General features: G+C 31.8%; 1 protein-coding gene and 1 long non-coding RNA gene across 5 annotated transcripts; one reads left to right on the top strand and one right to left on the bottom strand.

Annotated features, from left to right (window-relative positions):
- The first annotated feature begins 371 nt into the window (after positions 1-371).
- LOC112744717 (probable trehalase) lies at positions 372-8,481 on the top strand. Of its 4 annotated transcripts, XM_025794418.3 has the most exons (14): positions 372-879; positions 1,296-1,476; positions 4,645-4,686; positions 4,867-5,398; positions 5,490-5,609; positions 6,106-6,221; positions 6,340-6,440; positions 6,529-6,638; positions 6,749-6,821; positions 6,902-7,066; positions 7,158-7,245; positions 7,653-7,752; positions 7,879-8,092; positions 8,221-8,481. In XM_025794418.3, exons 4-14 carry the CDS (start codon positions 4,878-4,880, stop codon positions 8,302-8,304), a joined length of 1,692 nt encoding a protein of 563 aa, XP_025650203.1. In that variant the 5' UTR covers positions 372-879; positions 1,296-1,476; positions 4,645-4,686; positions 4,867-4,877; the 3' UTR covers positions 8,305-8,481. The 4 variants fall into 4 exon arrangements, with proteins under 4 accessions (XP_025650203.1, XP_025650204.1, XP_072071366.1 ...); XM_025794419.3 differs by lacking the exon at positions 4,645-4,686 and having other exon boundaries at positions 376-879; XM_072215265.1 differs by lacking the exons at positions 372-879; positions 1,296-1,476 and having other exon boundaries at positions 4,540-4,686.
- Positions 8,482-13,786: 5,305 nt separating this feature from the next.
- Positions 13,787-14,713, bottom strand: LOC140178910 (uncharacterized). The gene is made up of 2 exons (XR_011871902.1): positions 14,559-14,713; positions 13,787-14,291 (listed from the first exon to the last, which is right to left on the bottom strand). It is a non-coding gene; the product is annotated as an uncharacterized lncRNA (long non-coding RNA).
- Positions 14,714-16,394: the final 1,681 nt, after the last annotated feature.

Here is a 16,394-nt window from a genome sequence, read left to right as displayed (position 1 = left end):
TTACAAGCAGTCTTCCTATTACAACAAAGCTATTTCAAAGAAATTAAAAAGTACATTGAGATAGAATTGGCAAAAGTATTTGAACTCACGGATATCCGACTTGCTCTTACTCGGTCGGGCAGATAATAATCTGGTTCAAGGCGAGTTTTGTTTAGGGTAGGCGTCTAATGAAATAGTAAAGACGGGTTTATTTTAATACTGAATTGGACATTTTTAAATTTCAATTGTATACATTGTATAAATATTTTATTGACTCCCTATTAAAATTCATAAAAGAAGTATAGGAGATTAAAAATCGAACCGAAAAAATCGAAAACCAAATAAATCAAAAACTTTTTAGTTCAATATTTGGTTCTGATATTAAAATTTCTAATCAAACCGAACCAAACTGGTTCACCTATAACCCCTAACAAAACCATTAGACCAAGTGACCCAAATCAGATAACCTAAAGCCCTAACCTAGCAACCCTCCCTCCCAGCAGCGCCGAACCCCTTCTTTTCCGCCATCGACGCCGCCGGACAGCACCATCGCGGCCCTTTCCTCTTCCTCTCCCTTCCTCGTAGGCTCGTAGCGCTTCGCTCTCTCCCTCATCGTCGACGGCTCCACACACCACCTCTCCAGCAGCCGCCGTCTCCTCCACGAACTAACAGCCGCCGTCGTCCTCGACGAACCGCAGCAGCACGCACTAGATGCAGTCGAAGCCACCGCCGTTCGTCGCCCGTCGCCCGTTCGTCGTTGAAGCCATGTCGTCTGTCCAGTCTCTTTTTCTCCGTCATTGAAGCAGTGTTGTCCTTCCATTTCTGGTTTTTGGTTCGTCGCCGCCGTCGTCTCACCATCCTGCACCTCGGTCGTCCTCTGTAATGGAGCCTAAGCCTCAGGTTTGTTTTTTTTGTTCTGATTCTATTTTTTTTTAATTCTGGTTTAGTCTTCATATTGATTGTAATTTGTAATGAACACTTCGTTGGCTTGTTCTTGATTCTATGGTTGAGATTGTTGATTCTGATTTTGTTTTTTAATTCTGAACTTTTTTGTTCTGTTTTGATTGAGGGTAATTCTGGTTTAGGGTTGATTCTGAACTTTTTGTTTATTCTGAACTTTGTGGAATTGGTGCACCACATGAAAATTTTTGGAATTAGTTTGGTTGTATTTCTGATTCCGTTTGGTTCTATTTCCGATTCAGTCTCTTCTTGCTTTTCTTTTTGCTTCTTAATTTTCCCGAGTCAGGTTGATTATTGTTCTGTTTTTGCAAAATTGTTAATGATTTTAATTTGTTGTGCTGCTGCTACTTTGTTAGTGATTTCTGAGTCAGGTTGATACCCAGAGAACTCCAGTCCATACCCAGAGAACTGAGAAGTCTTCTTCCTCTCCCGAGCCCTTCGCTGTGTCCCAAGCATCTTGCCGTCGCTGCTCCCGAGCCTCTCGCCGTAGCTGCGTCCTCTGTTGCTGTCTTCCTCCTCTGTCTTTCTCTGTCCGCAGTAAGTCCCCCCCCTTCCCCCCCCCCTCTCTCACATTGTGAATTTGAATCTGTACTTCCCTGGATGTTTGAATCTTGGTGAATTTGTGAAATAATTTGTGAATTTCTGCTGTAATTTTGTTTATATATGTGTACTTTGTGAAATAATTAGTGAATTTGTGAAAATAATTTGTGAATTTGTGCTGTAATTCTGTCAATTTAAAATTTTCCTTCAATTTTTGTTCTACTGGGAATTATGCTAATGATTCCGTACAAGGGAAGTCCAGGTTAGTTCATGAGTATCATGACTTCATTCTCCATGTCAATTAAATGGAGTAATTTGTCACTATGAAACTGTTTAATGAGTTTCTCAAGTGGTTTTGAAGGTGCGTTTTCTGCAATGATGTGCTATTCCACTCATTCCTTTTACATCACCCCTTTTATTGTGTTGATTTTGGATATAAGAATATAAATTTTTTATGAAAAGAAAATTTAAAAGATTTTTGATATGTTTATCTTTATAATTAATTTACTTTATTTAAAGATTTTTTTATCTCAGGAAAAATGTCTCTGCTTATTTGCAGAATTGTATATAACATAGTTCAACTGGTCAACAAAGATAGTTCTTTGGTAGAGTTTTTATTATTTTGACTACTAATTATACTGTTATCTTCTTATGTGGGATTATTTCTTTTGTGAATTTGTTCATGTTCATTTTAAATCGTTATCCACTTTGGTTCTAATCGCAGATGTTGGCATGTTGCAATTTATATATGTTGATGTTGCAATGGTATACTCAGATTTTTCAATAGGTGCTTCATATATGGTTTGCTTACTTTTTTCATTTTTTTTAATGCAGGTCCTTTAAAATTGATAACAGTAAGTACACACAAAAAAAAATTTCAGAACCATATAAGAATCAAAGAAAATCAGTAAACCAATCATAAAACCAATCCACAACAATCAGTAATGAGTAATGACAACATCACTGACAGAATATTAGAAAAAATGAAAAATCAGTAAACCACAAATCAGAATCAAGATTCAAGAACATCATCAACAATCCTAAACCAATCAATGATAATACCAAACCACAATAATGATAATAAGTAAACAACAATTGAAAAATCAGAGGTGAGGGACTGGAGGGTTACTGGGCAGCAGAACTCGATAATACCAATCCACAATAATGACAATAAGTCAATAACAATTGAAGAAGATTAGAAGAAAAATGAAAAATCAGAGAGGTGAGGGACTAGAGGGTTACTGGGAAGCAGAACTCGAGAAGAGGTGGAGCGTTGCCGAATTACTGCCAAGGAGTTGTGGAACTGGAGTAGAGAAGGGTTGGAGCACGGTGGAATAGAGCCGGTGCGGCAGAACAGCAGCTGCGGGACGGAGGAAGGAAGTGAGACGAGTTGTAGTGGGAATGGTGCCTTCGAGCAGTGGCGGAGACGACCGTGGTGGGGAAGGCGGCTTCGACAGCTGCGATGGCAGCGGTGACACGGCGGTGGCTGAACGGAGCAAGTGTGGCAGTGACGAAGGAGCTCGAACCTCAGAGATGCTGCTGCCTGCTGGGTTACCGTTTTGGCTGGGTTCTCTTTTTTTTTTTTTTGAAGGAATGAAAAGTTGAAAACAGTGTTGTTTTGGTCCAAAATACAAAAACTGGCCTGATTCACATGGTCTTATATGTTTTCTCGATTGCTTGGATTCAAAGGCATTTATTCTCTTTTATTTTCTATTATACGACATTAAATCAATTGTTGTTGACTTATTGTCATTATTGTGGTTTACTGAATTTTCATTTTTTCTGATATTCTGTCAATGATGTTGTCATTACTCATTAGATTGTTGTGGATTGATTTATTGGTTTACTGATTTTCTTTGATTCTTACATGGTTCTGATCTGTTAATTTTTTTGGTTGTGTACGAACTGTTATCCTTGAGATTATTGGGTTGCTGTAATATTGTTAATTGTTATTGGGTTGCTGGTAATTTTTAAGTATGAATGAGAGTATCAATCAAAAAGCATCTAGGGATAATAATGCACCTACTGAGAACAATTTGGCTTCTAATCTCTTGTTAGGTTGTTGTATGTTTGTCCAATTGTTGATTTGAATAATTATTCTGATCTAAATTCATGTTATTGATCTTGTTAATTTAGTAATTTGATAAATTGTTGTTGAAGTGCTCTGTGATTGTTAGGTTGTTGTATTTTTATCTAATTGTTAATTTGAACAATTATTCTATCTTAGTTCATGTTCTTGATCTTGTCTAGTAATTTGATAAATTGTTTCTGAGGTGTTGTTCTTTGATCCTGTGATTGCTAGGTGGCTGTATTTTTGCCAATTATTAATTTGAATAATTATTCTAATTTGAGTTCATGTTCTTGAATTTGTTAATTTGATAAATTATTGTTGTTGTGGTGCTATTTTTGATCTTGTGATTGTTAATTTGTATAATTGTTATTTTTAATGAGATATTGTGGTTGATATAGTACTTTTAATTTGAATGATATTTTAAAGTTTATATTAGATTATAGTTATGTTTTAATGTGTTTATTTATATTTTATTTATTACTATAACATGGTTTTTTCAGTTGAACCAATTAATTAATAATCAGAGCAGTTCGATGATCGGTTTGGTTTTCTAAACCTTGATCTTTAAAAATCATTTTGGAACTAATTGACATGAAATATATAAGCATGGTTCTGAAGTCACCAAAAAAAAATATAAGCATGGTTCTGAAAACCAATTTGAATCGGTTGATCAAACCGTGAGCCGATCGCAAATTTGGTTAGGTCCATAGTAAAAAACCATCAAGTTTAAAAATCAATTTGAGAATTGGAATATCAATCGAGAACTAGTGAGTCAATTGAATCGGGACCCCGATCGGTTTTGAAGCTAGAACCAAAATAACGTCGTTTTGGATTCAAAAAAAATAGTGACAAGAAAACTTGAAATCACTAAGCCATCCATTCTGTTCCACTCTCAGCCAAAGTTCCATCTTCCATTCCCCCCATCTAGCTGCAAGTCCCCATCGTTATCAGCCTCTCCTTTCCGTCCTTGCCATCTTCTTCCTGTCCTTGTCATCTTCGGCTTCCATACCATTTATGCCGTCGTCCTAAGAACGCTGACACTTGTTTGCTTACGAATGACGCAAAAGTTTAAAAGCTACCATTTTTTGTCGTAGCTGCCGGTCACCTTTCTTCGCATCACTCTCACTACTTCCTAGGTTTGTTTTCCTCTCTCTCTCTCTCTCTCTCTCTCCACCAACATATCAATATATATTGACATAATCACCATTCACCATGTTTCACGAGTCAACAATCTCGCGTTGACTCCAACAAGATGGCGCTGCACGCCCTCACCCTACTACTGTGCACGTTCTCACTCTCACTCTCCTTTGCTGTAGCTTCGTCCCACATGGCTTCTTCTTCTTCTTCTTCCTCTTGTTCCGTTGTCACGCCATCCACTCCTCTTGTTTCCTTCCTCGAACAGCTCCAAGAAACGGCGCTCCAAACCTTCGGGGACTCCAACTTCGATCCCAAAACCTACGTTGACTTGCCCCTCAAGTTCACCCTCTCCGAGACACACCAAGCATTCCAGAACCTTCCAAGACTGAGTTCCAACGGGACCGTTTCTGCGGAGGTGCTGAAAGGCTTCATCAATAGGTACTTTAAGGGCGCAGGGGATGATCTGGTGTGCTGGCAGCCACATGATTTCGTTGCAGAGCCAGAAGGGTTCTTGACGAAGGTGAAGCACCCGGAGGTGAGGGCGTGGGCTTTGAAGGTTCATTCGCTTTGGAGAAACTTGAGTCGCAAGGTATCCCATGAAGTCGAAAAGAACCCGCAGCTGCACACTCTGCTTCCCCTGCCGAACCCTGTTGTTATTCCTGGTTCACGCTTTCGCGAGGTCTATTATTGGGACTCCTATTGGGTCATTCGGTTCGTTCTTCTACTATTTCTCTTTCTCTTTCTCTTTCTCTTTTCAGAGCATTATAAGGAATAATGATGCATTCATTTTTGAGTGGTGCAGGGGCTTGCTGGTGAGTAAAATGCATAAGACTGCTACTGCTATTGTGATGAATCTTGTTTCTTTAATAGAAAAATATGGATTTGTGCTCAATGGGGCTAGACAGTACTACACTAACAGGAGGTAACCACATTTTCCATTCCTACAAAAATCTAGATCTAGGAAAAAGGATAGGTAAAGACACATTAATTTCTTTTAAACAAATAGCTTCCTAAAAGAAGCACCCATATGATTGGACTTTCTAAATTTGTCATCATTTTTGTTGACTGGTCTAAGTCTAAACTTGGACTCTGCCTTTTGCTTTTGCTGAATAAAAATGTTTGGATATATTACGTGCATGAAATTATGGATGTTAAGTTAAATAAGGCAACTTTATGTTATTGACTCCCAAAGCTTCGGTTCACTGAATTATATTATATGCTATCATTTTTTGCGATCTTGCATTAACTTCACTAATAAGTTGCAAAAGGATAGTGTACTATGAGTTCTGTTATGATATTTTTTCCTGCATATAATGTCATTCTCATCACTACACCGTATGTAATAAAAGAATTTGTTATTATAATTCTTGCTCTTACAAACGAGAATAGAAACTATAACCTTGAATATGATTTTACAGTCAGCCTCCTCTTTTAAGCTCTATGATTTATGAGATATACCGCATCACTGGTGACATTGAGTTAGTTAAAAGATGTTTACCTGCACTGCTTAAGGAGCATGCCTTTTGGAATTCAGGTATTAAACCACAAAATTTCACCTTATATTTATCGACTATGCTTGTAGAATACTTTTATGTGTTTGCCTCTTAGTCTTACCCAAGTGTAATGGCTTTACCTTATATTTTATCTTTAAGATATACATAGAGTGACCATTGTGGATGCTCAAGGACACTCCCATAACTTGAATCGCTATCAGGCAATGTGGAACAAACCCAGGCCAGAGTCGTCCACAATGGTGTGTGTGCTTTGTTAACTACTGTGGTATTGATGCAGTGGTATTTCATTCAAACTTGTAATTTTGGGTAACAAATTCCATGGCACAGGACAAGAAATCTGCTTCCAAGTTCTTAAATATTTCAGAAAAGCAGCATTTTTACCGTGATATTGCCTCGGCTGCTGAATCAGGATGGGATTTCAGCACAAGATGGATGAGGTACTATATTACATAAAATTAAGATTTTTTGCAAAAAAGGGGAAAAACACAACTTTAAGTTCTTACCGACGTATTTATGTTTTTGATGAAACCATGTTGTGTTAATACAGAGTTCCACCTGACTACAGTACACTAGCTACAACATCTGTAATACCTGTTGATTTGAATGCATATCTGCTTGGGGTATGTCTTAGACCAATTGACTAGAAAAACCTGAAATCAGAGTTCGAAACCTCATTTAATTCTGATGAATATTGATCCAGATGGAAATTAATATTGCCTTCTTTGCAAAAGCTATTGGAGACGAAACCACTGTGAAACACTTCATGGAACTTTCTGATGCTAGAAAGAAGGCAATAAATTCTGTTTTCTGGAGTCCAAGCAAGAAGCAATGGCTCGATTACTGGCTCAACAGTGGCACATGTGAGGTATTTCCTATTGCTCCTTGTAGAAATCCGCCATAAAGAGGGATATCATAGCCTTCTGCTGCTGCATTGCTAATCTCTTCGACACTCTTAGGTGGCTCATGTTTGGGAAGATAAGCATCAGAATAAAAATGTATTTGCTTCCAATTTTGTTCCTTTGTGGATGGAGCCATTTTACTCAGGTATTCTTGATATGATATCTTCATCAAATAACAAGTAAATATAATTGCATGATTGGTTATCCTAATCATTGTGGTATCAATCCCTTGTTAATTTTGAACTAGCAAGCTTGAACTTTTTAGAATCAAACATGCACGCGGACAGTTAGTAACTTAGGATTAACTAATACAAGAGTAAGCCTTACAGTAAACCCATCTGTAACTTCTTATAGTTATCCCTCCAAAAGCGTGTTATGTATTAGGGGAGTATTTTGGGGGAGGAAGTAGTGCATGAGAGTGTATGATACTGGAACTCTCAGAGGCACAATCAGGATACCATATTTCAAAGCTTTACATTTTTTGTTCAATTTATTTCGGTAGAATTTCCTGTCTTGTAAGTTGAAAATTTGGTATATTTTATATTTCATTAGATGGTTCGCTTGTGGGTAACGTTGTTCATGCTCTCAAAACTTCTGGCCTGATTCGTGCTGCCGGAATTGCAACTTCTTTGACTGATTCAGGACAACAGTGGTAAGTAATAAACAATTTGGATTTGAGATATATTCTTGTACATCAAATTGACATGCATTTACCATCCAATAATACAATAGTGTCTATCAGCTAAGTGTTTTTAGTGACTCATTTGAAACGTAATAGGGACTTTCCAAATGGTTGGGCTCCACTTCAACACATGCTAGCAGAAGGCCTGGTAAAATCAGGGTCAAAAGAAGCAAGGTTGTTGGCTGAGGAAATTGCTATCAAATGGATTAGAAGCAATTATGTTAGTTACAAGAAAACGGGGGTAATGCATGAAAAGCTTGACGTGGAGAAGTGTGGAGAATATGGAGGCGGGGGTGAATATGCACCCCAGGTATGTCCTAATTAATATAGCTGGCTTATAAAATCACAAATTGAAGTTGCTTTTCACAAACACTTTTTCATGATCTGTTCCATGTGAATCTGACTATGTATTGGTTGGTAACTGTGTTGCAAATGCAGACTGGATTTGGTTGGTCTAACGGGGTTGTGTTGGCATTCTTGGAAGAGTTTGGTTGGCCTCAAGATCGGAGTATAGATTGTTGATATGTGTGTTCAGATTCAAAGTTTGAACAAGCCTTGAGCCTGGTATTGTTTAGAGGATGATGCGCTTAAATAAGTGTTGACTGTTGAGCACTTTTTCTTGCATCAATAATTTTTCTTGTGTGTAAGAGACTTACTAAATGATTCCAATAATAGTTTACCCTTCATGTTTTTGCTTTACTAAGCATTTTAGAGAAGCCAAACCAGGTGTTCTAGTAGTGGCTAATTTAGTGTGTGAGTGTGAGTGGATGGGTGAGTGTATTTGTGTGACCAAAAAAAAAAAAAAAAAACATTAGCGAGACTATCTTTAAGCATCATTTTGGAACTAATCGACATGAAATTTTTAAGCATGATTTTGAAAACCAATTTGAATCAGTTGGTCGAACTAGGGGTGCACATGGCCGGGTGAAGCCGGATTTGATGTGACCCAGACCCGACCCGAAATATACACCGGGTCTATTTATTAGACCCGAACCCAGTCCTAGACCCGATGAAACCAATACACTTTCGGGCCACAATTATACCGGGTAAAAATCGGGTGAAAACCGGGCCGTTAACATTACATTATGTTGATACCTTCTTGTAAGCTAGCATGTAAAAATATTCAAATTTCCAAGACTCCAACCATTATTTAACATGGTAAAATTCACTTAGAAAAATATAACAAGAACCAACCATTCTTCAAAATTAAAGCATAACCACAATCAATACTAAAGTATAACCACAATCAATACTAATATTGTCTAATAATACCAAATATTTAAATCAATACAAATAACACAATATTATGCATTAGTCTAAAGTCTTATGCATTCTAAACATAAAACATTAACTTATAGTTTTATAATGACTAATAACACAAAATATTAAGATTTATAATACTTAAATTCCACATAAGAATAGTCATGATCCATCACTAATAACACAAAATATTAATTGTGTATGATGACCGGGTCACCGGGCCGACTTCGGGTGACCCGAGCTATGGCCCGGACCCAACCCGAAATAATGACCGGGTCTATTTTTGAGACCCTTACCCGCCCTAAACCCGATGAAATCACACCAAATTAGCCCCAAAAGTGTTCGGGACCGGGCCGGACCTTCGGGCCGGACCGGGTCTGTGCACCCCTAGGTCGAACCGTGAATCGATCGCAAATTTGGTTAGGTCCATAGTTAAAATTACTATATATATATATATATATATATATACTAAAAATCCTTTTTCTAAAATTAAATAATTATATCCCTAATAACATTCTATAAATGATTAGAATGAGATAAGAGTTCTTACGCTTTGCTACTGGAGCTGCAAGTGTTGATGAGGGAAAGAACATTACGGAAACCAAAATCAAGAATATTGCAAAGAAAATTGGCTTCATCTTATGATATGATATGATTATTATGAAATACTTATTTCTAAGTGAAGAGACTTACACTTCACTTTTCCTTATGCATGGCGATATATATTATTTATTATCATGTATTTATAGTCTTAGAAGATTGAAGGGTTTTCTTTTTTTTTTTTTGGTTAACAGATTGTGATATACCAAAAAGGACAAAACAGCTCCGGCTCCGTTTTGATTGTGATATACCAAAAATTTTTTTAAGAACTTAGTTTTGCCATGATTTGATCAATTTTGCCAATTATACATTTTTTGAAATTGGTGTATTTCTGTAGATTTTAAATAATGTTATTCATGTTTTTAATTTTGACAATTGAGTTGTTTATGAAATATCGTTCATTATTATTGCAAATAATTTAGGATCACTTTTGAGAAGTGTATGAGACAGATTATTTACTGTATTTAAAGTTGTATTAATTAAATTGATTAATTTATTATTTTTGTAAAGAGTACAAAAGATAATGAAATCATTTAATAAAATTAAGTTATGTTATGATTAGTTATAGAAAATATATATCTAACATATCACTTGAGATTAATTTTGTTAAAAAAGAGTCTTGGGCAGAGTCTTAAATATATATGCACATAATCTCTATTTGTGCAAACTCAACAGCATTGTTAATAATTTAATATGTTCATTTTCTAAATAGCAATTACATAATATTCTAGTATTTCAAATTTTTCTGTTTTTTTTGTTCTTTAAACAGATTTTGTTTATGTTCATCACCAAGATCATTTCAGGTCATATTAAAATTGTAAAATTATTACTTGTCCATTATAATCAATCTTTTTGTGCTAATAATTTTGTTAAAATTATGCATAAATAGTGGCTGTCTTAATAATATAATGAGTATTATATTATTATTAATTAATGAGATCAAAAATTATTTAACTTTAAATTTATACTTTGACAAAATTTAAGATTTTAGTTGATGTAATATTTTAAATTGGGATCATAATTTAAAGTTTATATTAGACTTTAATTTGTTTTTAGTGTGTTTATTTATATTTTATTTATTATTTTATTATAAAACAATTATTTCAATTGAATTACAGTTGAATCGATTGAATCAATAAATTAATGAATCAATAATTAGAACAGTTTGATTATCGGTCCGATTTTTAGAATCTTGTATAGTAGTATCTTCTTGACTGAGTACTACCTGAAGGAATAATAAAATAAGAATAAAGCTTTACATTCAAACAAAATGTTTATCTAAGTCTATCTAAGTTGTTATAACAACTTTTTAAATCACGCGCTCCTTCTCCTTCTCCTCCTCCTTCTCTTCGTCTTTTTTCTTCTTATTCTTCCAAATTCGCGCAAGTTCTTCTTCTTCCCTTCTTCTTCTTCTCATCCTTCTTCTTCTCTTCCTCTTTCTTCTTCTTCTTCTTCCAAATTCGCACACGCAGATTCTTTTTTTCTTCAATGTTGCATCTTCTACTTTTTCTTTTTTGTTATCTTCATCACCAATAATACCAACATTTTGCGAGCATCTTTATTAGTTTTGATTTTTTTTGCTACCATCATTAAATAATTTCGGTTCATTTCTTAATTTATTTCGATCATTTGTGTGTTAATTAAGATTCACTTGATGCTGTTGATAAGTATTGACCAAATTTTTTATTTCTTAGTTTAATTGATGAGATTCATTTGGATTTAAAAATGAATTCGATGTGTTTTTGTTAATGATTGAGTCTTTTTTAGCAAAAAAGAATAAAATTATTTATTATCACTTTATTCAATTGTATTAGATTTCATTCAATTCCATTCAATTTGTCTTGAAAATCATTCCAACTATTGGGACAAATTATTCATCGACAACACATCTGAACTGCAAATAAATCGAAAATATTATTAAAACAAAACCATGGTATAATACCAGATGAACCGAATACCATATATGAATCTCACCCAACCATACTCTAAATTTCACAAATTTCAAGCTTGCTTGAAATAAAAATTGGGAATAAATATATAGAAAACTGCTACTAAATTAAATGACTTGTCAATAATATTAGTTTCTGCACAAGAAGTTATACACTAATAATAACTATAACTATAATTAATATCAATAATCAAGATTTTGTCTCCGAACTGCTTGCTTCTTATTCTTCAAGTGATACATGGTTTTAATTGCAGTATAAAATGAGAGAATAAGTAAGTAATCTTACTTTGCCGTCATCATAATATAAAATTAATTATTGTTTTATAAACATTGTTCTTTTCTTTATTTTTATTGGATAGTTATGTTATTTTTTATATAAATTCAGAAACATCTGTATCTAGAATAAACCGAAAATATTATTAAAGCGAAACCACAGTATAATACTAAATGAACCGAATATTTATTCATTATATAAACTCGAATTCAAAAACACTTGCGTCTAAAATGAACCGAAAATATTATCAAAATGAAATCACTGTATAATATCAAATGAACCAAACATTATCCATTATATAAATTCAAATTCAATTCAAAATGTTGGTTTTTGTTAACAAAATATTGGTTGTTGTTGGTGATTACAATAACGAAGGAGGAAAAAGAACGCGCGTGCACGAATTTAAAAGAAAGAAGAGGAGAAGAAGGAGGAGAAACGGAAAAATAGAAGGAGAAGATGAAGACGAAAAAGTTGCGTTATTGAAACGCGCCTGTGCTACACGTTGGTGTGATAAAAATAATTTTTTATTAAGTTTAGACCAACTTAATTAAATTTAAATATAAAAATGTTTCAATTTGTAATTGAGCTGATAAAATAATCAACAACCGGTGGTGTTAGTTTAAAGGATTATTTTGTTTAATTATGGTGCAGTGATTTTCAAGTTGACTTGATTATATGGATGAAAACTCGTTTAGACAAATTATTCTCCTTTAAATTTAAACAGTACACAAATTGAGACAAAACTTATAATTTATTGGAGACGCCATAAATTTAAAAAATGGGAGTAGGAAGGAAAGAAAATACATTAAAGGGAATATAACGATAGTGATTGATATACTCTTTTCGTTTTAAAATAGTTTTCCAAAACTAAAGAACATATGTATTGAGAAAAATAATAAAATATTTTTTTTAATGATTGATATTATATAGTAAAAAAAGTTATTAATTGATATATATACACAGAGAGGGGGGGGGGAGTGGAGAAGAGAAGGGGGGAGTGGAGAGGAGATGAAAAAATTAATGTGTATTATTTATTATACTTGATAAATTATTAAATACAAGTATTTAAAGTATTTATAAGATAAAAGTATAAACTTAAAATTTAATTTAAGTTTAGAGAAATTATTTGGTGTTTATGAAATTTTTGTTTAATTTATATAAAAGTAAAGATAAAATAAGATAAAGTTCATTTTTTTTTTTTGAATTCTATGAGTAAAATTTAAATGTCATAGAAGAGATTTAAGTTTTTAACAAGCAAACTTTAAATATATAAAAATATTATATGGTTAATAAAATTTATTATTTTTTGTTAAATTAATATTTTAAATAATAAAAATAAAATATTTAAAGTGTTAGTTAATATTGATAGAAAATATTAACCAATAACATTTTTCATAAATATATTATATAAAATTAAATTAAATTTAAAGTTCAATTTAATAAATTGTTAGTCATATCATTGGGGTATGATATATATTACTCCTATATATATATTGTCTGGTAGATATTTTTCCATTGACTAAAATAACAAAGTTACAAAGCCGAAGACTTGCAAAGAAATCTCATAAACCAGTGAACTTTAACATCGACGTCAATTAACCAATTTTCTTCTATAAAAAAAAATCTTTTAATAGACAAATCATGTCATGCTCATTGCTCAATCAATATCAATCAATTAAATTAATTAATTATATGATTTTCACAAGCATTCAAGTTAACATTTTGATAACTTCAACCGTGAATAATAAGAATAATTGGTTCTCTTTAATTTTGCTGCAGATTTCTAGCTTTGCACAAATTTACATAAAGTAGTGCTCTTAGTTTACCAATTTAAAAATAAAATTTTGGAACAAATATTAATTTATTATTGTAGATTAATTAAGCATTAAAAAAAAAAACAAAACTTTTATTTTCCTTAAAAATAAAAGCTCAAAACATATATATAAAATTGATTTTGATGTATTATCTATATAAAATTATATTTTACACCGCATCTAATTATATATAACACTAAATTAATAAAAATAATTATTTTTTACATTAACATAATAAATAATCATTTAAATACGTAAAACTCATCAAAATGGAAAAACTGAAAACTAACACAAAGCACCACAAACTGAAAACTAACACATAAAGTAAGTGTTACATACTGTTCTATATATAGAAAATGGAAGGAGTTTATTATGCGACCTTTAATTAATTAATAAATTAATTAAGGCTTTATTAGGTGGGGATCAGAGCAAATACGCGTGTAATCATTGCATCCTCTATCTGTCAACAGGTTTAGGAGGAGGTTTTCTTTTTTTACGTGGACGATTAGGAGTAATATGAAGAGGACTAGGAGGAGCTGGATGACTGGATGTGCTGGTCTTTCAATTGAATTTTTTCCAATATAAGCTGCTGCTTCTCTGTATTCATCACCTCCTGTATATAATAATAATAATAATAATAATAATAATAATAATAATAATAATCTTGATATTCTAATTTGATTTTTAACATGTTTTGTTTGGGCATAGGTTTTGATAAAAACAAATTTAATAAATTGATTTTTATTTTTTATGATAATATTAGATAAACTAATTTGTTATCTGTTAAAATTTTAACTAATTTAGTTAATTATCTCTCAATTTAGCTAGGGGCATGTTACTATATGAATGACTAGGAATGAAATAAGATGAGAATTCTTACGCTTCGCTACTACTGGAGCTGCAAGTGTTGACGAGGGAAGGAACGTTACGGAAAACAAAAGCGAGAATATTATTGCAAAGAAAATTGGCTTCATCTTATTATGATATGATTTGATTATTAGAAAATACTTATTTTTTGTGAGTGAAGATGAGAGAGACTACACTTCAATTTTCCTTAGTTATGCATAGCGATATCATGTATTTATAGTATTACAAGATTGAAGGGTTATTATTAGTGGGAGACATGCGTCCTATTCTCTTTTTGACTAACAACACTAGTGAGAATTTTGATAGCCCCACATACAATTTAAAGATCGATCTATAGCGGCTCGTACCTACCAAACTTTTTTTTTTTTTTAATTAATGAAGATAATTTAGGCAATCTAAAAATTTTTAATAGTATGAAATTAAATTTCAGTTAGAATTGAATTGAATTTTAGTATTTTGAATAAATTAATAAAATTATAAAATTAAATTGAATTTTAGTATTTTAATAGGATTAAGAACCAATTTGTTGAGTGGTCTAATGACATAATATGTTAAAAAAATTAATTATTAATAATAAATTATAGCAACTAATTAAACACGTAAAATTTATATGTGTGAATATTTTTTTATTTATATAATAGATCTTCTAGAAAAAAGTATGTATTATATATATATATATATTAAATAAGTTGAAAAATAAAAGAGAAAAAGGAATAAAGGTGATGAAAAAAGAGAAAGAAAAAAGGGAACAAAGGTGGTGAAAAAAAAAGAGTGTATGTGTTAATAAAAGGTGAAAAGTATTGAGAAAAATTTAGCGAAAAAATTAAAAAAATAATTAAATTAAAAAATATTTTAGAACATTTTAAATTTAATATATTTTATTTGTAATTGATTTTGAGAAATAATAAAATTAAATTAAATTTTATCTAAACTAATTTAATTATTTTTATTTCAAACACTAAAACTGAAATTGAATTTAAATTTAAATTTATAACAAAGAATTGTACCTACCACCTTACTTACATGGTCATTGGTCAAGTCGTCACAAACAATACATGTTATGTACTTATGTTGGCCACTCATCAACCCTAAATTGTATGGTAAGTTGAATTGGTCATTGACAATTTATATTCGAATAAATTAACTTTTAATAAAATTAAATTAATATATTAGCTAAATTTATCCTTTATTTTTAAAATGTCAAACGGTTTATTCAATATTAGCTATGCCGCAATTTTTATTGGCCATTTTTCTTTGAAAAATAAATATTTTTTATTATTTTGATAACTAGAGATCTCATTAACACAATATGTTAGAATTAATATATCATTTTAAAAATTTAAGAAGAAATTATTTGCTTAATTGTATATTTTTATATTTTGTTGTTTTAAAATATTTAATCAAAGTTCATGATTAAATTTAAGATAAAACATTAAAAATAAAAAAAAAATGGTACTCTAATTTTTTTTATTAGTTAATTTAAAGAGTTATGAAGTATATTAAAGAATATACTCATTTTGACATGAAAAGGGATGAAGGTAACATCAAGTCACTCATTTATTTATTTTCGTTTTTTAGTTTAAAAATATGACTAAATAATTCATATTATATATTTTGTCATTTTATTCCCCTGAAAATTAAAGCTGTCTCTTTTATTTTTTAAGTTTATTGAAAAATGATTGCTTTTTTAGTAGTTAGACTCATAATAATAATAATAATAATACCCTTGATCACCGCAGAATTAAATTATTGGTGCATAAATCTACAAAAAGTAATAGTGCTCTTAGTTCACCATCAATTTAAAAATAAAATTTTAGAATAAATCTTAGGTAACCTTGAGTTAATATTA

This window comes from Arachis hypogaea, chromosome 14 (assembly GCF_003086295.3).
Source record: "Arachis hypogaea cultivar Tifrunner chromosome 14, arahy.Tifrunner.gnm2.J5K5, whole genome shotgun sequence".
In the NCBI taxonomy this organism is placed as follows: domain Eukaryota; kingdom Viridiplantae; phylum Streptophyta; class Magnoliopsida; order Fabales; family Fabaceae; genus Arachis; species Arachis hypogaea.
The sequence above is the reverse complement of the archived record's forward strand: the minus strand, read 5'-3'. Positions and strand labels throughout refer to the sequence as shown.